The sequence below is a fragment of the Lolium rigidum genome, chromosome 3, assembly GCF_022539505.1.
Source record: "Lolium rigidum isolate FL_2022 chromosome 3, APGP_CSIRO_Lrig_0.1, whole genome shotgun sequence".
Classification (NCBI taxonomy): Eukaryota; Viridiplantae; Streptophyta; class Magnoliopsida; order Poales; family Poaceae; genus Lolium; species Lolium rigidum.
Window position 1 is genome coordinate 74,540,452 of NC_061510.1, and position 18,050 is coordinate 74,558,501.

At 47.9% G+C, this 18,050-nt stretch overlaps 1 protein-coding gene across 1 annotated transcript; it reads left to right on the forward strand.

The window, feature by feature from the left end:
- The first annotated feature begins 743 nt into the window (after positions 1 to 743).
- Positions 744 to 15,328, forward strand: LOC124696868 (MADS-box transcription factor 1-like). The gene is made up of 8 exons (XM_047229536.1): positions 744 to 928; positions 8,707 to 8,782; positions 14,050 to 14,111; positions 14,205 to 14,304; positions 14,575 to 14,616; positions 14,719 to 14,760; positions 14,964 to 15,106; positions 15,241 to 15,328. Exons 1-8 carry the CDS (start codon positions 744 to 746, stop codon positions 15,326 to 15,328), a joined length of 738 nt encoding a protein of 245 aa, XP_047085492.1.
- Positions 15,329 to 18,050: the final 2,722 nt, after the last annotated feature.

Sequence of the window (18,050 nt, forward strand, 5' to 3'; positions counted from 1 at the left end):
TGCTACGGGCTATTATTGATCACCGTCTCTCATTTCCCAACCCAAGGACGAGATGCCGGAAACCTGACAGGAGACCGGCAGTAGCTTTAAACTTTGACCGGACATTTCCTTTTATTTTCTAGGATAAAACAATCAAAAGAGGCACTGACCGATAGCAGGAAAGAGCGGCCGAGTGAGGGAAAATTAAAGATAGTTCAGAGAGCAGACTGGACGAAAGGGAAGTCCTACGAGTGAAGTCCTACGAAGCCCTAGAAGGGTAGATAGCAGGGATGTCATAATGAACGTCGGCCCTGTTCCTCCACACGCTGGTCGACACGTGCCAACCGTCCTCTGCCGCGCCTCGATCGATCGAACTATCCATCTGACCATCTCCCAGACCCAGCTGAGCTCAACTGCCTGACGTTTCTGCTTTTCTTGCTGTGGAGGTCGATCCGGGTGGGGGGCATCCGGTGGTACGAACTAACCTCACATCAAGTCATCAACCGATCCACGCAACCTCTCCCCCACAAGCCCTAAAGCTACAGTACCAGAGGAGAGAGAGAAAAAACGGGTGGCCGAGCAGTGATCAATGGTGATTGAGGATTGACAGCTGAGAGAGAGAGAGGCATTTCTAGAGAGAGCGAGAGAGACTTACGGCACCCACAAAACATACGATCAGACATTCTTCTCCTGCCTGCAAAAAGAATAAGCACAGGGAGAAGAAAGGAGAGGATAGAGAGGCGGGGAAGGAAGGAAGGAAGAAGATGGGTCGTGGGAAGGTGGAGATGAGGCGGATCGAGAACAAGATCAGTCGGCAGGTGACATTCGCCAAGCGCCGGAACGGGTTGCTCAAGAAGGCGTACGAGCTCTCGCTGCTCTGTGACGCAGAGGTGGCTCTCATCATCTTCTCCGGCCGCGGCCGCCTCTTCGAGTTCTCCAGCTCATCCTGGTAAGTATTAAGTATCATCTCCGGCGGCAACACCACACCCATGACTCAACTGAGCACCCATCCAAGTGTTTTAGCTAATTAATTGAAGGCCTCTCCCTCCATTTGCTTCTTTTCTTTCGCGAGATCTGGGGAAGTTTCATGGGTAAATCGATTTTGGCTTGGGTTTTGGATCCGCAGCTTCTCTCTCGCTACTTTGTAGTCTTTGCTTGGTTTCGTCCCAATATATATGTTCATCGGTATTTCTGTCCTTTCTGGTCTAATTTTTTTCCACGGTGTGATATGAATCTGGCCAAATAATTAATTCTTGCCTTCAATCAAAAAAGTAACATGAGAAAAGACCCTCCTTTATTATCCAAGAGATCGAAGTGACGACGAGGGCTATTTGTTAAACAAAAGTTGTTTTGATTAATGATTATTAAAGCTGTGGAAAAGTCAAGTAAACCCGGCCGGTAGTGTTATGACTTATGAGTTCGATCGATCTGTTTACCACAACGATTCTGAGTTAGATTTCTTGAGCTAGACCAGATACTCTTATGCTGTCCATATACACTTCACTATTTTTTCTCGGATGCCTAAGGCAAAGCCATCACAGGCAAAGAACAAAGAGCCATCAATCTCCTTGCTGCTTATTCCACACAGTACATCTTTAGTAAATCTGCTTCACTGGCCCTTGCTGTATGAAAGATCTCTTTCTATTCCCATGTATATTTATATTCCTATATATATATCAGATCCAAGGTCTCTTCTCTACGACTCATCCAAAATGAGTAATCCATTAAACCTACGTAGGGGTTAAATTCGCGCAGCCATGTTCTAGAGCTTGCCATAGTCTAGGATGTGGTGAGAGATCTAAGAGATCCATTCTACTGTTCCATTAATTAGTTACTGTTCCATTGAATTACTGCAGCAGCTCGGTCCCCGGAAGTTCACCTATCTTCATATTGGGCCCCGTACGTGTAGAACTACTCGGTGTTGCGTGCTCTGACTGCCGAGGCGTCAGATATGACAAGTGAACTTTCTTATCGCACGTCATGTCAACAAACAAGAGCAATCCAGCTAGCTTGCATGCAATATACCGATAGGAGTAGTGTTTTTTTTTTTGGACAGAGTAGTAGTGTTTATCTTATAGTAACACCCATGCATGTGCCTAAACTGGTTGAATTGATGGATTCATAGTCATTCAAGCGGAAAATGTTTGTTGGGATTACTTTGTTCCCTTAAGTGAAAAAAGAAGGAAATCACTGTTTTCGGGGGTTAACTCATGAGGATCGCTGCCAATTCATTAAAAAACGCAGACAAAAAATGATTTGGACACGCTTTGAGACGTAACATACCAACAATCACACAAAAAAATGTTGGAAACGATTAGGCTTCACACACAACGTTTAGGCTTCCTATATCTCCTTTTGGGCATAAGATCAACCTACCGATTAGGGTGTAGGCTACCTTCTGAAAGGTCTCATGAATACCAAATCAACAAGATCTGTTAAAACACAAATCCTTCCCAAGTTTCCACAATGACCATAAGGCACCTGTCTGGACAATATTAGGAATTTTATGAGTATTTTCACAGATCTGTAAGCTAAAAGACAAACAACCAATTAACTTGCTCATGCATCCGAGATAAGGGAGATAAATTCCTCCACAACTCTTTAGCTATTGCACACTAAAAGAAAAGTGCATATGGGATTCAGATTCAAGATAGCACAAGCACTATAAATCAAATACATCATGCCTTTAATTTTATTATATTATCCCTATTGGGCAGTTTGTTGTTGGTAAGCACCAAAGGAACACGCGCGAAGGTGATCCCCCGTTGATTCCCATTTGTGGCGGCCTGGGGGCAACCAGCCCTAGCATCGCCGTAGCGCCCTTTCCTCCGCTCCCCTTCCGCCGTGCCGCCGTCCTCAGCCATGGTGGCGGTGGCCCCGTTCCTCGAAGGGGAGGGGGACCTCCGGCCATAGCTTTGGGTGAGGCGGAGCCTGGGCGCCAGCCCCGGTCCTGTTCTTGGCAGCGGCTTCTGGGGATGCTCTGGCGGAGGTTGCTCCCTACTGCTTGGTGGCGCCCATGATGGAGATCTTCAAGGCGTGCCTCTGTGTTGCATCTCCAAGACGGGTGGCAACCTCCGATCTCCTATACTACTACTCAGATGAGCAGCTCTAGGTGCTTGGTAGGGAGACAGATGATGGAGTAGGGTTGGTAGCCACGGATCCGGCCAGGCGTGACCGTTTGGCTTGCCGGTTTGGGGTTGGTGCTGGCAAGTTCTCTAACTCCGCATGGTGTGGTTGACAACAACAGTTTTGCACCGATCTAGTGTCCTATAGGTCTGGTTTGACGGTTTTGTCTTACGGAATAAAGGTGGTTTGGCTCTACTGCTTCGACGCAAACACCTTTATCTTTTTCATGTCGGCCTCTTCGATTTGGCCGCCGATGAGTTCCGGTCTTCCTCTCGAAGATTTCCGCAGTTTGGCGCAGGGCCCTACTTGATATATAGAGCGGAATCGATGTGGTCGTGCACGCCCTTATATTTAGCCAGAGTGGCCTCATTTGGAGGAGGCATGAAGTTCCGCCTTCTTGTCGGTGCCATGGGACATGTCTTTATATAAATTTTCATGAAACTGGTGGATGTGGAGAAAGTTATGTTGGCTGCGATCGGTGGTTGGTAATAGTGGAGAGGTTACTGGTAGCAATGAAGACAATGCGACACATGTTCTCCCTATGTGTCAGTGTTTGGAAACTTTTAGCAGCCTTGGCAAGCGGGGGTGGCAGCATAGGCGGAGTGCATTCTTGGTGGTGATCCTCGAGTACCGAGCCACAATTGCCATTGTGAAAACCCAAGGTATGGCCTTTGTTGGTTATAGCTCGCAATGGCCTTGCTGAAGGTATTGTTTTGGAAACTCGGATTTTCTGCAGGGTGAAAACCCAAGCTCTTCGATTGGGCGACGACAACACTTGTGCATTGTTTCCTTCTTGGAGGCAATGCTTTTGGGGAATCTAGTTTGTGGTGTTGTCTTTGGTGGTAGTTAGATGCTAATATTGCGAATGCTTCATCACCACGAACTGGTCTTTATTTTCTTTTTATCACCTTTTTTTATTTTTCTTGGTTGTGCGCATCTGTGATGTCTTTGGACATTTTATTGGTCCAGAGAGCTGGGTGAAATTGGTACCTTCACGATATTAATATATTTCTTTATCAAAAAAAGGAACACATGCAATATTGGAGGAACATGCAACATCCATACAACAAGAATATGCAGAAGAACAACTTCTCAAAAATTAATAAAAACATATAAATAGATAAAAAAAGTGCACCCAAACACCTTAATGCAACACATCGGAGGTGAAAATCTGGAGGCCCACCACTCCAACACCGACATTGGCCCAGGGTCACGCACCGCCTAACCAGAGATTAAAAATCGAACTACGGCGACTAGATAAACAATCCAAGCATCGATGCAAAGGTCTCCAAAGTGATGTGTTCGAGAATGGGAGAAATGACCAAGAGCACCGCCAACACCAACACCATATGAGACCGATACATTGTTTTCACCTAGAGCTCACCAAAACATAGAGTCACGTCCGCCTATCGACCGCACTGAGGCTGCCTAGTAGCGCCGCCGCCAACCACCAACTCACTCCTATGGTCCCTCCAGAAGGAAAAATATCCAATGAAAGGCTCATGAGGAAAATGAAGCACGTGCGTCGCCTCCCCCCATCCACGCGTGATCTGGTGTTTGCCCCTTATAATCCCTGGTGGAATCCTTCAATAAGGAAACATTGCCCAAGGATGCCACCGTCGTTAGTCTCGGACTATTGTCAAGACAAGGCTTTGACTCAGTGATGAGTAGCAAACCACGCACCCGCCCCTCGATGATTGGCCGGACCACCAATGCCAACCCCCCCCCCCCCCCCCCCCCCACACACACACACACCATCCTCCCTTTGAGCTCGACGACCTGAGGCCACGAATGGAACTAGATGTTGGGGCCAAAAACCTACCACCTAGCTCGGCGTGATAATAGAGAACCACCTCCCATGGCTACAGAGCTCCCTCCAAAGCGCCACGTCAAGCCGAAGTCCAACAAACACCCTTCGAAGCTCAGTCAACGACCGCGGTGAAGGATCGCGATAGCTGTTGTCGAAGTAGCCTAAACTGGGTAGTCGGACCCAACATCCCTTGTGCCGCCTAGGCTCTGTGTCGCCGCGAAGAAAATTTCAACATCCAAATATTGTTGTTTCCACTGACGTAGCAACCAAAGTGATTAGAGAAAACCCATGCAGCCGCCACCGCATCAAAACCGAAGACCACCGCCACAGCCAGCCTCCATCAACGCTTGCACTGATCGCAACGCCGGTGTTGGGATCCACGATCCTCCACACAAACTGTCAAACAGCTGACCACATCCGGCAGAGGAGAAAGAGGGCCCTGCTATGCGTAGGGTCGTTGTTCCGGCATCCATGCACTGCAGGCAGCGGGACAGTCACACGCTGGCCCCCAAAACCGATGTGATGCTCAAAACAATCGCAGTCGCCGCAGTCCACCGGGTCCTTCATGGACCCAGATCGAGACCGCAAAGCCGCGCCGTTGTCCGTCCAACTTATGTCGTGGGCTAGCCGTGATGCACCCAGGAAACCGCACACCTCCCCCATCCCTAGCTAGGAGCACCGCGAGCTTGGAGTCCCGCAAGCGCCCCACCGAACAGGCTTTGCCTGACGACTCTTCCGATGGCGGCGATGAGAGAAGAGGGGCAGCTCAGCGCAGCCGCGCGTGAGCTTAAGAAAAGAAGTATCACATTAGGAACAAACCTTGATTGGTAATTAAAAAAGCTGGAGGCCCAATTTGGATGCAAAAGTTTGATTTTTCCAATGTCCCAAATGATTTTAAGTTTGAGGTTGAAATTTCAAATAATTTATAGAAACTCTGAAACATGGCTATCACCGATTTGTATCGCAGCTTGGTTTCCACTAGATATTTTCTCCTTTAGTTCGGCGTTATAAAGCTTAGGATCATAACCTTGGCTACGCAAGTATATCTTTTTTGAGGTCCACCCTGCTTGGATCTCGTTGTGCGCTGAATATATTGTAGTAGTCAGGTTACGTTTGGATTTGTGTTGTAACTAGTGCGGATAGGATACGAGTATTGGAGTTGGGAACTTGTAGCGTTGAACTCATATATACATATTGTGCGTATCTTTATCGAAAAACATATTGTGCATATGACGGGGCAGGGGGGTCGTTGAGCAAGTGAATATATCCAGAGCACCTCTATCAAGGAGCACCATCCAAATCATCGTTTTCTTTTCCTGACAGGATCCAGATCATCGTTAGGGGTGAAATAAAGCATATGCGGATGGTTGTTGCTTGTTCCGCATCCTGAACTTCAATTTTTTTTCTTAGAGTCGGACAAGAGTAATGCTACTGGAATATAACAGAAAAAACGTTCCCAGCCGTGTCTCCCAACGCCTCTTTTCGTCCGGCGCGGCCCGATATGGTGTCCGGCGCCCCGAGTCCGTCCCCCCAGGGGACGGACTTGGGGCGCCGGACACAACGAAAAGCGAGGTGGGGAGTGGCGGGACCGACGCGTCAGCGGTACATTGAAGTTTAACCTAACCGCCGCCTACCTCGCGACGGAAGTTATTGGCGCGCAGGAACGGTGCAGTTCCCGCAGAGGCGCAGCGAAGCGTCTCGTCGCACCGAGCTCTGCGTGCCGGCGTTAATAAACGTCACCGCTCCCCCGCCTCCCTCCGGCCTATAAAAAGGGCCGCTCTCTCATCGTCCCTCTCACACACAAACCCTAGTGTCTCTCTCCCCAACCCTAGCCACCACCATCTCAAGAGTCGACTCCATGGCTGGTAGAGGCGGAGGCCGAGGTCGCGGCCGTGGTCGTGGTCGTGGCCGCGGCAGAGCTGCACGCTCGCCATCGCCTGCGACGCCGTCGTCTTCATCGTCGGATCTGCAGGAGGAGGAGCGGCGAGTGGTGTTCGATTCGTCGTCATCCTCAAGGGCGACCCACACGGCATCCAGAGACTGCCGGACACGTTTGCCGACTTCGTCGCCGGCGACGAGCCGGGCTCACTGCATCTGCGGGAGACTGCATGCGGCTGGGGAATGTTTCTTCTTTTTATTGAAATAAAAATGCAAAAAAACAAAAAAAAGTATTTTAGTGTTTGGGGGCGGCGTTTGGGGGACGCCGCTGGGGAGCGACGTCCTCCAACGCGGCACGAATGAAACACGTCCCCCAAACGCTCAATCCGGCGCTGTTTGGGGGACGGTTTGGGGGACGCGACTGGAGATGAGTGTAGCACAGAGTGGGCCAAATACAGACCTACACGGACACAAATTTTTGGCCGTATATGGCCTGATATTGCGCTAGCTAGATTCAAAGAAAAAACGAAGTAACGTTACCGAAACCAAGTTTTGAGGTTAAGTAAGCATAACTCTAACCTAAGATATGAATGCATCAACTAGTAGAATCGTCTCCGGAAAGTCATGCATGAGGGGTGGACTAGGATACGACTGACTTAGCAGTTAGCAGTATATATAGCATATGTCTTAGATATCATATATTAAGTGTACAAACGTAATCGTTAAAAACCTAATGGTCCGATACAGCAGAATATCATTCATCCTATATCGTAAATTTCAAACTTGGAATAAACTTTGTATGATTTTGGTCGGATGGATGGTTGGAACATGTATGTTCCTTTTCCACCCTTAGTTGTCATCCACAGCCAACAAATCTAACAAATGAAGGTCTGATTTAATTATGATATATTGAACTAAAATCCTTAAAGTTGAATCAACATCACCTAGTATGGTTGGTCCAACTAGCGTAGACATGATTTACACTCAGTGTCAACACATGTGGGCTACACACTAGTCCAAGTGCTATTGGCAAAGTTCAAAGCCATAGGCGCATTCTATCGATCACAAATCAACTTGAACACCTAAATTGTTAGTAATTACAATAGAGAGAGGTCGCACTTTGACATAACACCTAGGGGAGATTTGTGTGGCCGAGGGCGGAGAGGGGGTGCAGTCTCCACACTATATCATGTATGTTAAGATTGGATGGGTATTTGAGGAAAGGTATTTAAAGATATAACATAATCTATTGAGTAAATAATACTTTGAAACACATTTAGAATTTTAAACTCTATGTCGTAAAACTACAAAACCATAAAAATACTAAAATAATACTACCGATTGTCAACCGATAATTGACTGCCTCATAATGTTAGTATATGTGTACATGTTAGAACATCTAAATGTACAAATTTTTAATCAATCTCAAGTATATGTTTGCAACTTAGAAACATGCTTAGTTTGCACCTAGATCCATCTGCACTGGACATCTCTGGGGTTCTAGATCCCTGCGATTCCATCAGACTCATGCATGTCACTAAATGTGTACGAGTATTTTCATTGTTGTATTTGGACTGTAGGAGGTTTAATAAAAACACCGACATTTGGGACCTCTGCCTTCGTTTCACCCATTTGTACTTTAGGTTGTTACAACAACCTGACATATTGCTGCCACGGCTGTTGTGTGTGTTTTCATTTTTCCTCTTTTTGGTCAGGTCTAGTTTCACAAACCTATATTCTGCTTTAATTTGTACTCTTTGCCTTTTTTGGGCCTTTTTCTCCCTTCTTAATATTTATACATGCAGTTCTCCTGCATGGTTCGAAAAAAAAACCCTGACATATTGCCTTCATTTTTGTACCTGTTTCCATATCAAACAATGTGAACTGACTCCTTTGGTTTAATGAATTAACAGCATGTACAAAACACTTGAGAGATACCGCACCTGCAACTACAATTCGCAGGAAGCAACGCCGACGACAGAAAATGAAGTAAGCATACAAATTTCTTAATAGCTCATGAATATAATGCAGTTATATGTATTTTTTAATGAAAAGTGTAGCCTTTCATTCTTTAATTGATACTCCACATTCTGATTTAAATGACAATAACTACGTACAATAGGATAAATAAATTTTTTGATTGGGTAGAAATGACATGCATTTAACTCTTTAGCAAATTCATTTATAGGTAAAATGACATGCATTTAACTCTTTAGAAGGGTCATTTCTACCCATTTCTATTTGGAGAAAGTCTTGGGTTTTCAAGGAGGACAAAACAATGCCTTCTTATATGTATAACCAATAAAGATCAGACCTTGAATTTTTACCATCGCGACTCGGTACTCGATAAGCACCACCAAAAATGTAGTCCTCATGTGTGTTGCATAGTCTTCTCACAATCGATACACCTCCCGGTCATGACTTCAATACATCCAATCACCACCATCATGATGTTCTGCACCCCCATCAATATCATGCGCCAAACTATGGAGATCTTCACGTGGAAGACCGGAACTCGACATCAAGTAGATCGACAACATGGCGCACAAATAGCAGTAGGGCCAAACCACCATTATTCAGACTCATCGAGCAGCCCCCACGCCATCAACCGGCTCCCAGCGGGACTAGCCGACCGATCCCTCGCTAGCCACCCATAGGCCAAGATGGTAGAGGAGCAGGTGACCCCCTCCACCCATGGCGGCAGTCTCCCACAACAAGCCTCGCTCCCGACGGCTATGTCCTACACCGCACGTCTAGCAAGGGGAGAGGGCTCCCCACTGCCGCCTTCACTAGGTTGAGCCACATTTGTCAGCAGCCGCCCCTCCAACGAAGATGAGAGGCACGGTAGGAAGAGAGGTGGGGGAGAGTCAGTGGCGGCTAGGGGTCTCGTGTTGCTAGGGAGGGGCGAATCTGTGACTATGTTAATCTAACATCTTGTTGCTGGTATGATGATCGTGAGGAAACTGGGTGGCTCTTTGTAAGGGTCCTCTTAAACCGCTTACTCAATATTTTTTTGAAAATGCCGATTTCAAGATTTGTCTAATGTGCTAGTCCAGGAAGAAATTTGCCATAAAACTTTGATGGTCTAAGGCATGCATAAATGTCCACAGGTGATGCAGTCAACCACTGGCCGCCGCACATGACAGTGGAATTTTTGAGAAATTTTACCTATAGAAATTTACAGGAGATGCACATAAACACACTTAATCTTTAAAATAACATGCATGGACTCAAGAGTCTAGTGAGACCTCCAGGTTGAACACAACCAAAATATTACAAAAAAAAATGGAAAAATGCCAAAGGACATAACAACTAAACGCCATGTCATGCTTCCCATTTCGAAAAATAAGCTTAATCCCATGTGAAGCACACGTCGACACACAACATACATCTTCAACTTCATTATCCGCCTTTTGTTTTTCAAATGGAAGCAAAAGCTTTGCCTCATTCATTAATTAAGTTGAAATACCCAGGTTTTTTTTGGAAAAAAATAAGTAAAAACCTGCAACAAAAGGGCTCACACCCACATCCACCCTCAGGCAACCGCGAGGAGCACACCCAGCCACGCTAGCTATTCACATAAGCTACACAAACGCGAAGCTTAAGTTGGCCTATGCCAAACAGATTGCTCCTCGAGAAGAGATGGGCAACTCCAATTCTGAAGTCGAGCCTCGGAGAGGAGATGCGCAAGATCTATGCCGAAGAGGACCTTCACCACCGAACTTTGAGTACACGTGGATTTTGAGTTTTATATTATATTATTACAACACCTACAAGGAGTCACTGCTAGACGTCAGAGTTATTAGCATATATGTATTTCCTGAAGGCAAGATCGTGGGTGGAAACAATGCCTTTACGAGGAAACAAAGTGTGGCTGACTTCACGCGGTTAAGTTTGATGTTGGAGTAAAACATTTGAAATCTGGGTGTATCATAAAAAACCCCGTGGGTAGCTAAATTATACTAAGAGCAACCTAATAGGTTAGATAAGAGATTACAGGAGGATGGTCCGGCACCCATATGGTGGAGCTTGTCGTTGATTGTATTGTCGTGACAACAACACCACACTACCTATATCTGGGGGCATCACCGAGCCATCCTATGGTGAGTTGGGAGAACACATCTGGCCCACCTGACTTTCAGCGTGCACCGCATGCACACACTCAAGAAGTCGTCACCGTTGTTGTATTGTTGACTCATCTTCATGCCAGAGATCCACATAATCCTCGCTAGGCCTGCCGTCGACACCACCACGACGCCAAACAATGCCATCGCCATGCGCTTGTCCATTAAAACACGTCTGATGCCAAGACTCTCCTTCTACATGCCACTGAGACACACCGCCATCGATGCCATGCCGCTCCACCTCCTGACCCCTCCACCTGTTCCAAAACAGTGCCCCGATGAGAGAGAACTGCGCCAAGCATCACCATCATCCGATCTAAGAGACCAAGATTTAGGGTTCCCCCAAAACAAGTGACCCTTCCTGCCCTAGTCTACATTGCGCAATGTAGCCACGCCGAGTCTTCATCTTTCCAAAATGGATGTAAGCTCCAAGACAGTGCCTCCAATGAGGTAAAGAAAGCAACATTTTTTTTTCGAAATGGGAGAAATCACCCCAGCTTGTGCATCCAAAGGATGCACACGGCTTTTTTATTAGATTATTCATAACACCTTACAAGAGCAATACAAAAGATCAAACTCGAAGCCACCTCGCTAAACCTACAAAGGGATGAAGGGGGTGACAAAAAACCAACTCACATAATCCAAAAAACCAAATGCCTTCCCAAGCTACCCAATAGCAGATGAGAAGCACATTCAGTCAAGCAGATTCTCAGCGCACACCAACGCACATGCCATAGAAGTTGCTACCGCCGTCTTCCTCGACCCCATCTTCAAGAGTGATCATCGCATTAACCTTGCAAGGCCTGCCGTCGATGCCACCAAGAAGCCAGATGGCTCCACCATCCTGCACGCATACATTATCCCGCATCCGTCGTCGATACTCCGCAGCACCATGCCACCGAGACTCGGCGCCATCGATGTGGTAGATGAATACCACTCCACCAATATCCGCCAACATCCAGCAGCTGCTCCAAAAACGATGCCCCAAGAGGTAGAACGACGCAGGGCACGCCGCCATCGTCCGATCTGGGAGACCCAGATCTAGGGTTTCCCCCGGAGCAGCACGAGTGGGTAGATGCAGGCTGCGACGACGATGCCTTCAAGAAGGTTACGACGTGTGACGCTGCCATCGCCCGCCAAGACCGGAGTCGGAGCACGGTTTTCACTGGCAGCCGTGTATCCCCAACTCGTCGAGCGTAGTGCCGAGGCAAGCAAGATGGCGCCTCCTCGAGCCACCACCGCCGTCCCTCAGTGGACGTATCCGCAGAGGACACCGTCATGCCGCTGCCGGCAGATCCAGGCCCGGTAGCCTAGATCCCGGCCCGCAGCGACCCGCCACCGCCCCCCACGCAGCATAGCCCGCCGTCAAGCCTCCCCTCCTCGCAGAGGTCGGCCGAGCAGCCACCACAGCCATTGCCGCCCCCTGCCCGCGCCGCCCGCAGACGCGCTACCACCACCCTGTCGCCCGTCGCATCGCCGAAGCAGGCCATGCCCGAGCGCCGGCACGCCGTGGCACCTGACGGTCGCGCCACGCCCTGTCCCGGAGGAAGCTTCCCGCGCCCATCCACCTAAGCCAGAAGATGAGAGGGCCTCGCCACCGACGCCGCCGAACGGGCTTTGCCGGCCGCGCCCTCAGGCAGCGGCGAGGGAAGAGAGGGGAGGATAGGGGACGACCTGGAGGCGGCAGGATCTAGGGTTTCCCCCTGGTCGCCGCGCGGGGGCGACGCAGGAGGAGCGGGCTAAAAAACAAAGCCACATGTCACCACTGTCTCATCTGGCAAGCCATCTCTCAGAACTCATCGGTGCCACCACCATGATGATGCCCTCAAAGGAGGTTAGCAGTGTCCGCATACGTCGCTCCATCGTCCTCAATGCATAGTCAGGCGAAGGAAATCTCCTAACGGTAGTGTTCGTGAACAAGGAGATTGGAGACATGGGAGGTCAACACAACAGAGGCGCCCACCAACACGGAGAAACCTGCCATGATTTCCCCTGTCTATTTTCTGCAGTGATCTAATCGCATATAATGCTAACAATACCAAACCAAGTGTTTTCACCCTGGAGCTTTGGAGCTAGCGCTACCACCAAACCGAAGGCCTCAAGTCATCAACGCAGAAACACCAATGAGTACCAATACTGAACATCAAGTCGTCAACGAAAAACACCAATGAAGTAATGTGCACGTGATCCATGGTACATGTCTGAAGGACTTCAAGGGTTGGTGTTTCTGGATGCAACTGTGTTTCTGGATGCAACTGGCTGCTGATGGTTAGGATATCTTCTACCAAGCTACCTGGCGGCATACTAGTAGATTACACGATGTTTGGCGATAGAAGAAATTGTGTTTGCTTTCGATGGTTGATTTTTATATAACTCTCTCTGATCCGTAATGTGTAAACTATGCATATTTTTGTTGGGTTTTAATAGAAGGTTGTGTGCATCGACCGATGCAGAGGCCATGTACCCCCCCTCCCCCCCAATTTTGAAAAAAAAAAATCAGGGCAGAGTAACTATAAGTTCGCATTGCCAAGCCCACACACAATTTCTAGTTATAGTACTTGGTATGAATGCCGAGTCAGAAGAAAGAAAATCCAAATCCGACTTTCAATGGTTCGCCACTGACCAGACCATGTTGTTCACTGACATTTGGATGTGGTCGCCCAAAAATAACCACCTTATTGATACCTCACTGAATCGAAGCTGGCCAGTCAACTGAGGTCGCCAAGCCCAGAGGAACCAAAGACGGTATACTGTATGTGGCACCAAAGTAGCCTCCAACGCTAGAAGACACCAAACACATTGGACGGTTATCTTGGTCAGTGGTGCGCTGTTGCACCAAGTGATTCACTTGCTTGATGTATGTAAGCAAGCACTATGTTCATTGCTCAGTAGCATTTCCATGGCTACCTTCAAACTAAAAAGGTCGTTGCCGTTCTTAACCTTTCCTAACTCCCCGTTTGTTAGAAGTTGGGACATGGGACAACATTTGGTTTCAACTATCCTTTTTTTCATTTGGCCACCAGGGTTGCTGTCATGTACGTTAATATTTTATCTTTTTTTCTACTGCAAGTACTGTACTAGTATCTTACTTCAACTAACTTGTACTGTGTCTTATTTTATTGTTGGATCTAGATTAACTACCAGGAATACTTGAAGCTGAAGACCAGAGTTGAATACCTTCAAAGCTCACAACGGTAATCTTCATATTGTGACTGAAGAGTCACTTTTGCTGTATGTATAGTGCAGCGTTGCTGTAGCTTATCAGCCCTCGTTCGCAAATATTGTAGAAATATTCTCGGTGAGGAGCTGGGTCCACTCAGCATGAAGGAGCTTGACCAAATTGAGAACCAAATAGACGTGTCCCTCAAGAATATCAGGTCAAGAAAGGTACAAAAGTTGAACGTCTCATATTTGTTACATAAAGCTAAGGTTCACCAGCTTGATCGAGATCTATTTCTGTTATACAGATACTGCTTCAGTCTAAGCATAAGTATTAGTTTTGAATTCTATTAGTGTAGAATGCTGCTGTATCCCTAGTTGTTCGGATGTACATGAACTTTCAAGACATTGCTCAATAGCATTAGCTTAAATATGCATGTATCACAGTTCAATCAGTGGTTTATATTGATTATGACGAAGTTGTATGTTCGTTTGCAGAATAAAGTATTACTCGATGAGCTATTTGACCTGAAAACTAAGGTAATGATGGGTCATGAACTTCATATGATCTTCACCCTGCTTTTTTCTTGCTCCATCCGTTAATGCTGTTTATTTGATGGCTGACTAAATGATGCACTGCAGGAGCAAGAACTGCAGGATCAGAACAAAGACCTGAGGAAGAAGGTAGTATCACTGAGCTTACAACTTTGTTTTTACCTGTATATGAAACTATGGATCTTCATTTTATGCAAGCAGCAGTTCGCCCACCTTTGTTTGGTGTAGTTTATAAACAACACTGAATAAGAAAATCCAACAGTTATGAGAAGAAAAAAAGAGTCCAATGTGACTAATAAATATCTCATTGCTGTATTTTTTGCCACTACCAGTTGCAGGACACCACCAACCTCGGCGAGAATGCGCTCCCTATGTCGTGGCAAGATGGAGGGAAAAGTAGCTCTAGTGGGCATGCCGTTGAGCCTTATCCGGAACTCCTCCGACAACCGGAACAGGAATCCTCCATGCAGATTGGGTATGTTTTTCTACATGCCAATCAGGGTTAACCTGACGGATTTCTCCTAGGAATAAATGTTCAATCTATACTTATTCAGAATTTGAGTTTCCAATCAGTCGAAAGTTCAAACGAGTTCTTTTTTCTTTGTGAAGGTACCGTCCTGCCTACATGGACCAGCTGAACAACGAAGACATGGCTTCTCAGCGCCTTAACCTTGGATCATCTACAGGTTGGATATGACTGGTTCAGACGACGAGAGAGACATGGTGCGACATATTGTACGCCCAATCTGGATCTGGAGTCCTATATACGATAGATTCAGTCAGTGGTCTATATTGTGACAGCTCTTTGCACTCCACTGAAGAATAAGAACAGGTGATGAATGATTTGAGTTGAGTACGCAGGTATTGTATCGTCTGTCGATCCACGCACATGGGCATCATGTGGCCTAGCGTGGCGTCCCGTAGCTGCTGTGTTTGGAGTTTGGACTTGGAGTGACACTTGTAGTATTTGTGTGCTGACTGCTGAACCCGTGGTAATAAAGTGCCGTAACTATGGACCGAAATACGTGTGTAAGCTGCGTGGTACGCTGATGATTTGTTGTGCTTCTTCTTTGATTAGCTTTCCGAGATCCTCTGTGGTCTGAAAAACTGCAGAGGGATGTAGTGAATCTCCTTCGTCCGTTGACCTTCCGATGGTAGCTGGCCCAACAACAGAAAATACACCGCAGCAGCCCAAAGCCCAACTGGGAGATGGAAAACGGCGTTATCCCATTTCTTCCTATGGACTCATGGAGTCGCTGAAGCTCAGCGCTGTAGGTGGGCCTGTCCATGGGCGCCCACTAGCTGACCACCTCTGCCCGCCTGACTTGGGCTGGTCACCGCTACAAGTCCGTTCCTTTCCTTGAGACTAGGTGGGCGTTCGCTACCGCACGCACAGAGGAGCTATGCACTGACGCCTCAAAGCTCAGAGTGAGCACTTCGCCAGCTGCCAGGACGAGGCAAGGATCAATTTTTGTTACAGCACAAAGCTTCCTTCAGACGACAGATTTGTTACAACTCCTAGCACATACACTTACTACAGTATAATACATTCATGTGTATAAGAACACGTCCAGAAATTCAGACTCTTTAAACCAGTACAAAGGGAAATGACAGGAAAATGTCTCAGGATATTCACAGTATCTCAAAACAATACAAAGGGAAATTACAGGAATATGCCTGTCTTAGGGCATCTCCAACGCGGGTATGCAAAACGTCGGCGTGTGTTCTTTTGGGTAAAAACATGACCCAACACGCAAACCCAAATGCAAAACGGACGGCCCATGAGGTCCGGCACGACCCAAAGCGCACTCAAATTTGCGCAGGCTATGGGCAAGTACTGGACGAGCGCGAGCGTGCTTTTCCATCCGCACATGTCCGTTCGTGGCCCATTTGACAGTGACAAAAAAGTCCCATATCTTCTCTCTCCTTTATCCCTTCTCTGTTTGCTTTTTTGCCATGGATACCTCCATTCTCCCCGTCGGATTGGAGCTCGCCTAGCTAAGCTTCGTCGTCGCCCTCGCCTGCCGCCGCCTCCTTTTTTTCAGCCCTGCTGAAAGTCGCCGGAGCAGAAACAAGCGCATCCCCGTCGACCGCCTCGCCCAGCTCCGTCTCCCGGCCGCATCTCACGGGAGGCGTGCGTCTGCGCCTCCGCCTCTGCATCCTTCGACGGTTCCGGCGCCGGTGAGCCGGACCTGTCTAGCCGCCGGCGTTGCCCTATGATGGCCGCTTCCTCAAAGAGGGTGCCGCCGTCATTGCCAATGATGGTTGTGTCCTCCAAGAAGAGGATGGCGAGTCCGGGGACGCCATCTTCAGCTGAGTTTGGAATTGAGTCGCTGAGCGCAAAGCCACAATCAGCAGTGCCAAAAATTGCAAAGTGCGGAAACTGTCTGAACTTACTCACTGTTGTTAACTGAACATGAAACTGCAAGAACTTTACTCAATGCCAGTTGTTACTCCTAACTGAATCGAACGAAGTGCTTGGGCTGAACTAAATGGGAACTGTAACACAAAGACACATTCACAACTAGTAAATGTACGTGGTGTGAATTAATCCCAACACTGGAGCAAGAAAACAGAGAGCAAAAACAAACAGGAAGTTGCAGTTTTGTATATTATAAACTCAGTTCCACAAGGTTTCTGCACAACAGTTCTCAAATTCCTTGCCAGTGACAAACATTTACAAACCGAAATCTTCAGAAGGTCAGCTACAAAAAAATGTGCTAGCAAGTGATAAGACGATTACCGGCAGGTCACACATTTAAATCACATCAGGGACTACATGACACCTTGCAAAAACTGAAATATTTCAGCCACAACCCACTAACGAAATCATCAGTGATCATCTAGCAATGGCGGTGGCACCCTCTGTGAGGAAGCGGCCATCATCGGCAACGCCGGCGGGGAGACAGGTCCGGCTCACTGGCGCCGGACCCGTCGAAGTAAGCAAGGTGGGGGCACGGACGCACGACACCCGCTAGATACGGCCGGGAGGCGGAGTTGGGCGAGGCGGTCGACGGCGACACGCGGAGCATCAGTGACTCCATACTTAGAGCATCCCCACTCGTTGGCGCTCCCCACGCCCAAATCCGGACGAAACTACCGCCGGATTGGACGAAATTAAGTCGTGGGGAGTACCATATTTCCAGTCGTCCACCCGGAGTTCGGCGGATAGAGTTTAAATTCAAACAAATCGCCGTCCCGCGCTACAAGTACGGGCAGTTGATCGGCAAAAGGAGCAAAAGGATCGGCCACGGATCGGCGATCGGAGGGAAATTACACGGAGACAGGCTCGTCGGCAGTCCCGGCCGGCACGGCGGTGTCCGACGGACCGGTTTCCTCACACGCCGTGGCCGAAGCGGCCGCGGCGGGCGACGATGAAGCAGCGGCGGCGGTGGACGTCGAGCGGCCGCGGCCGACGA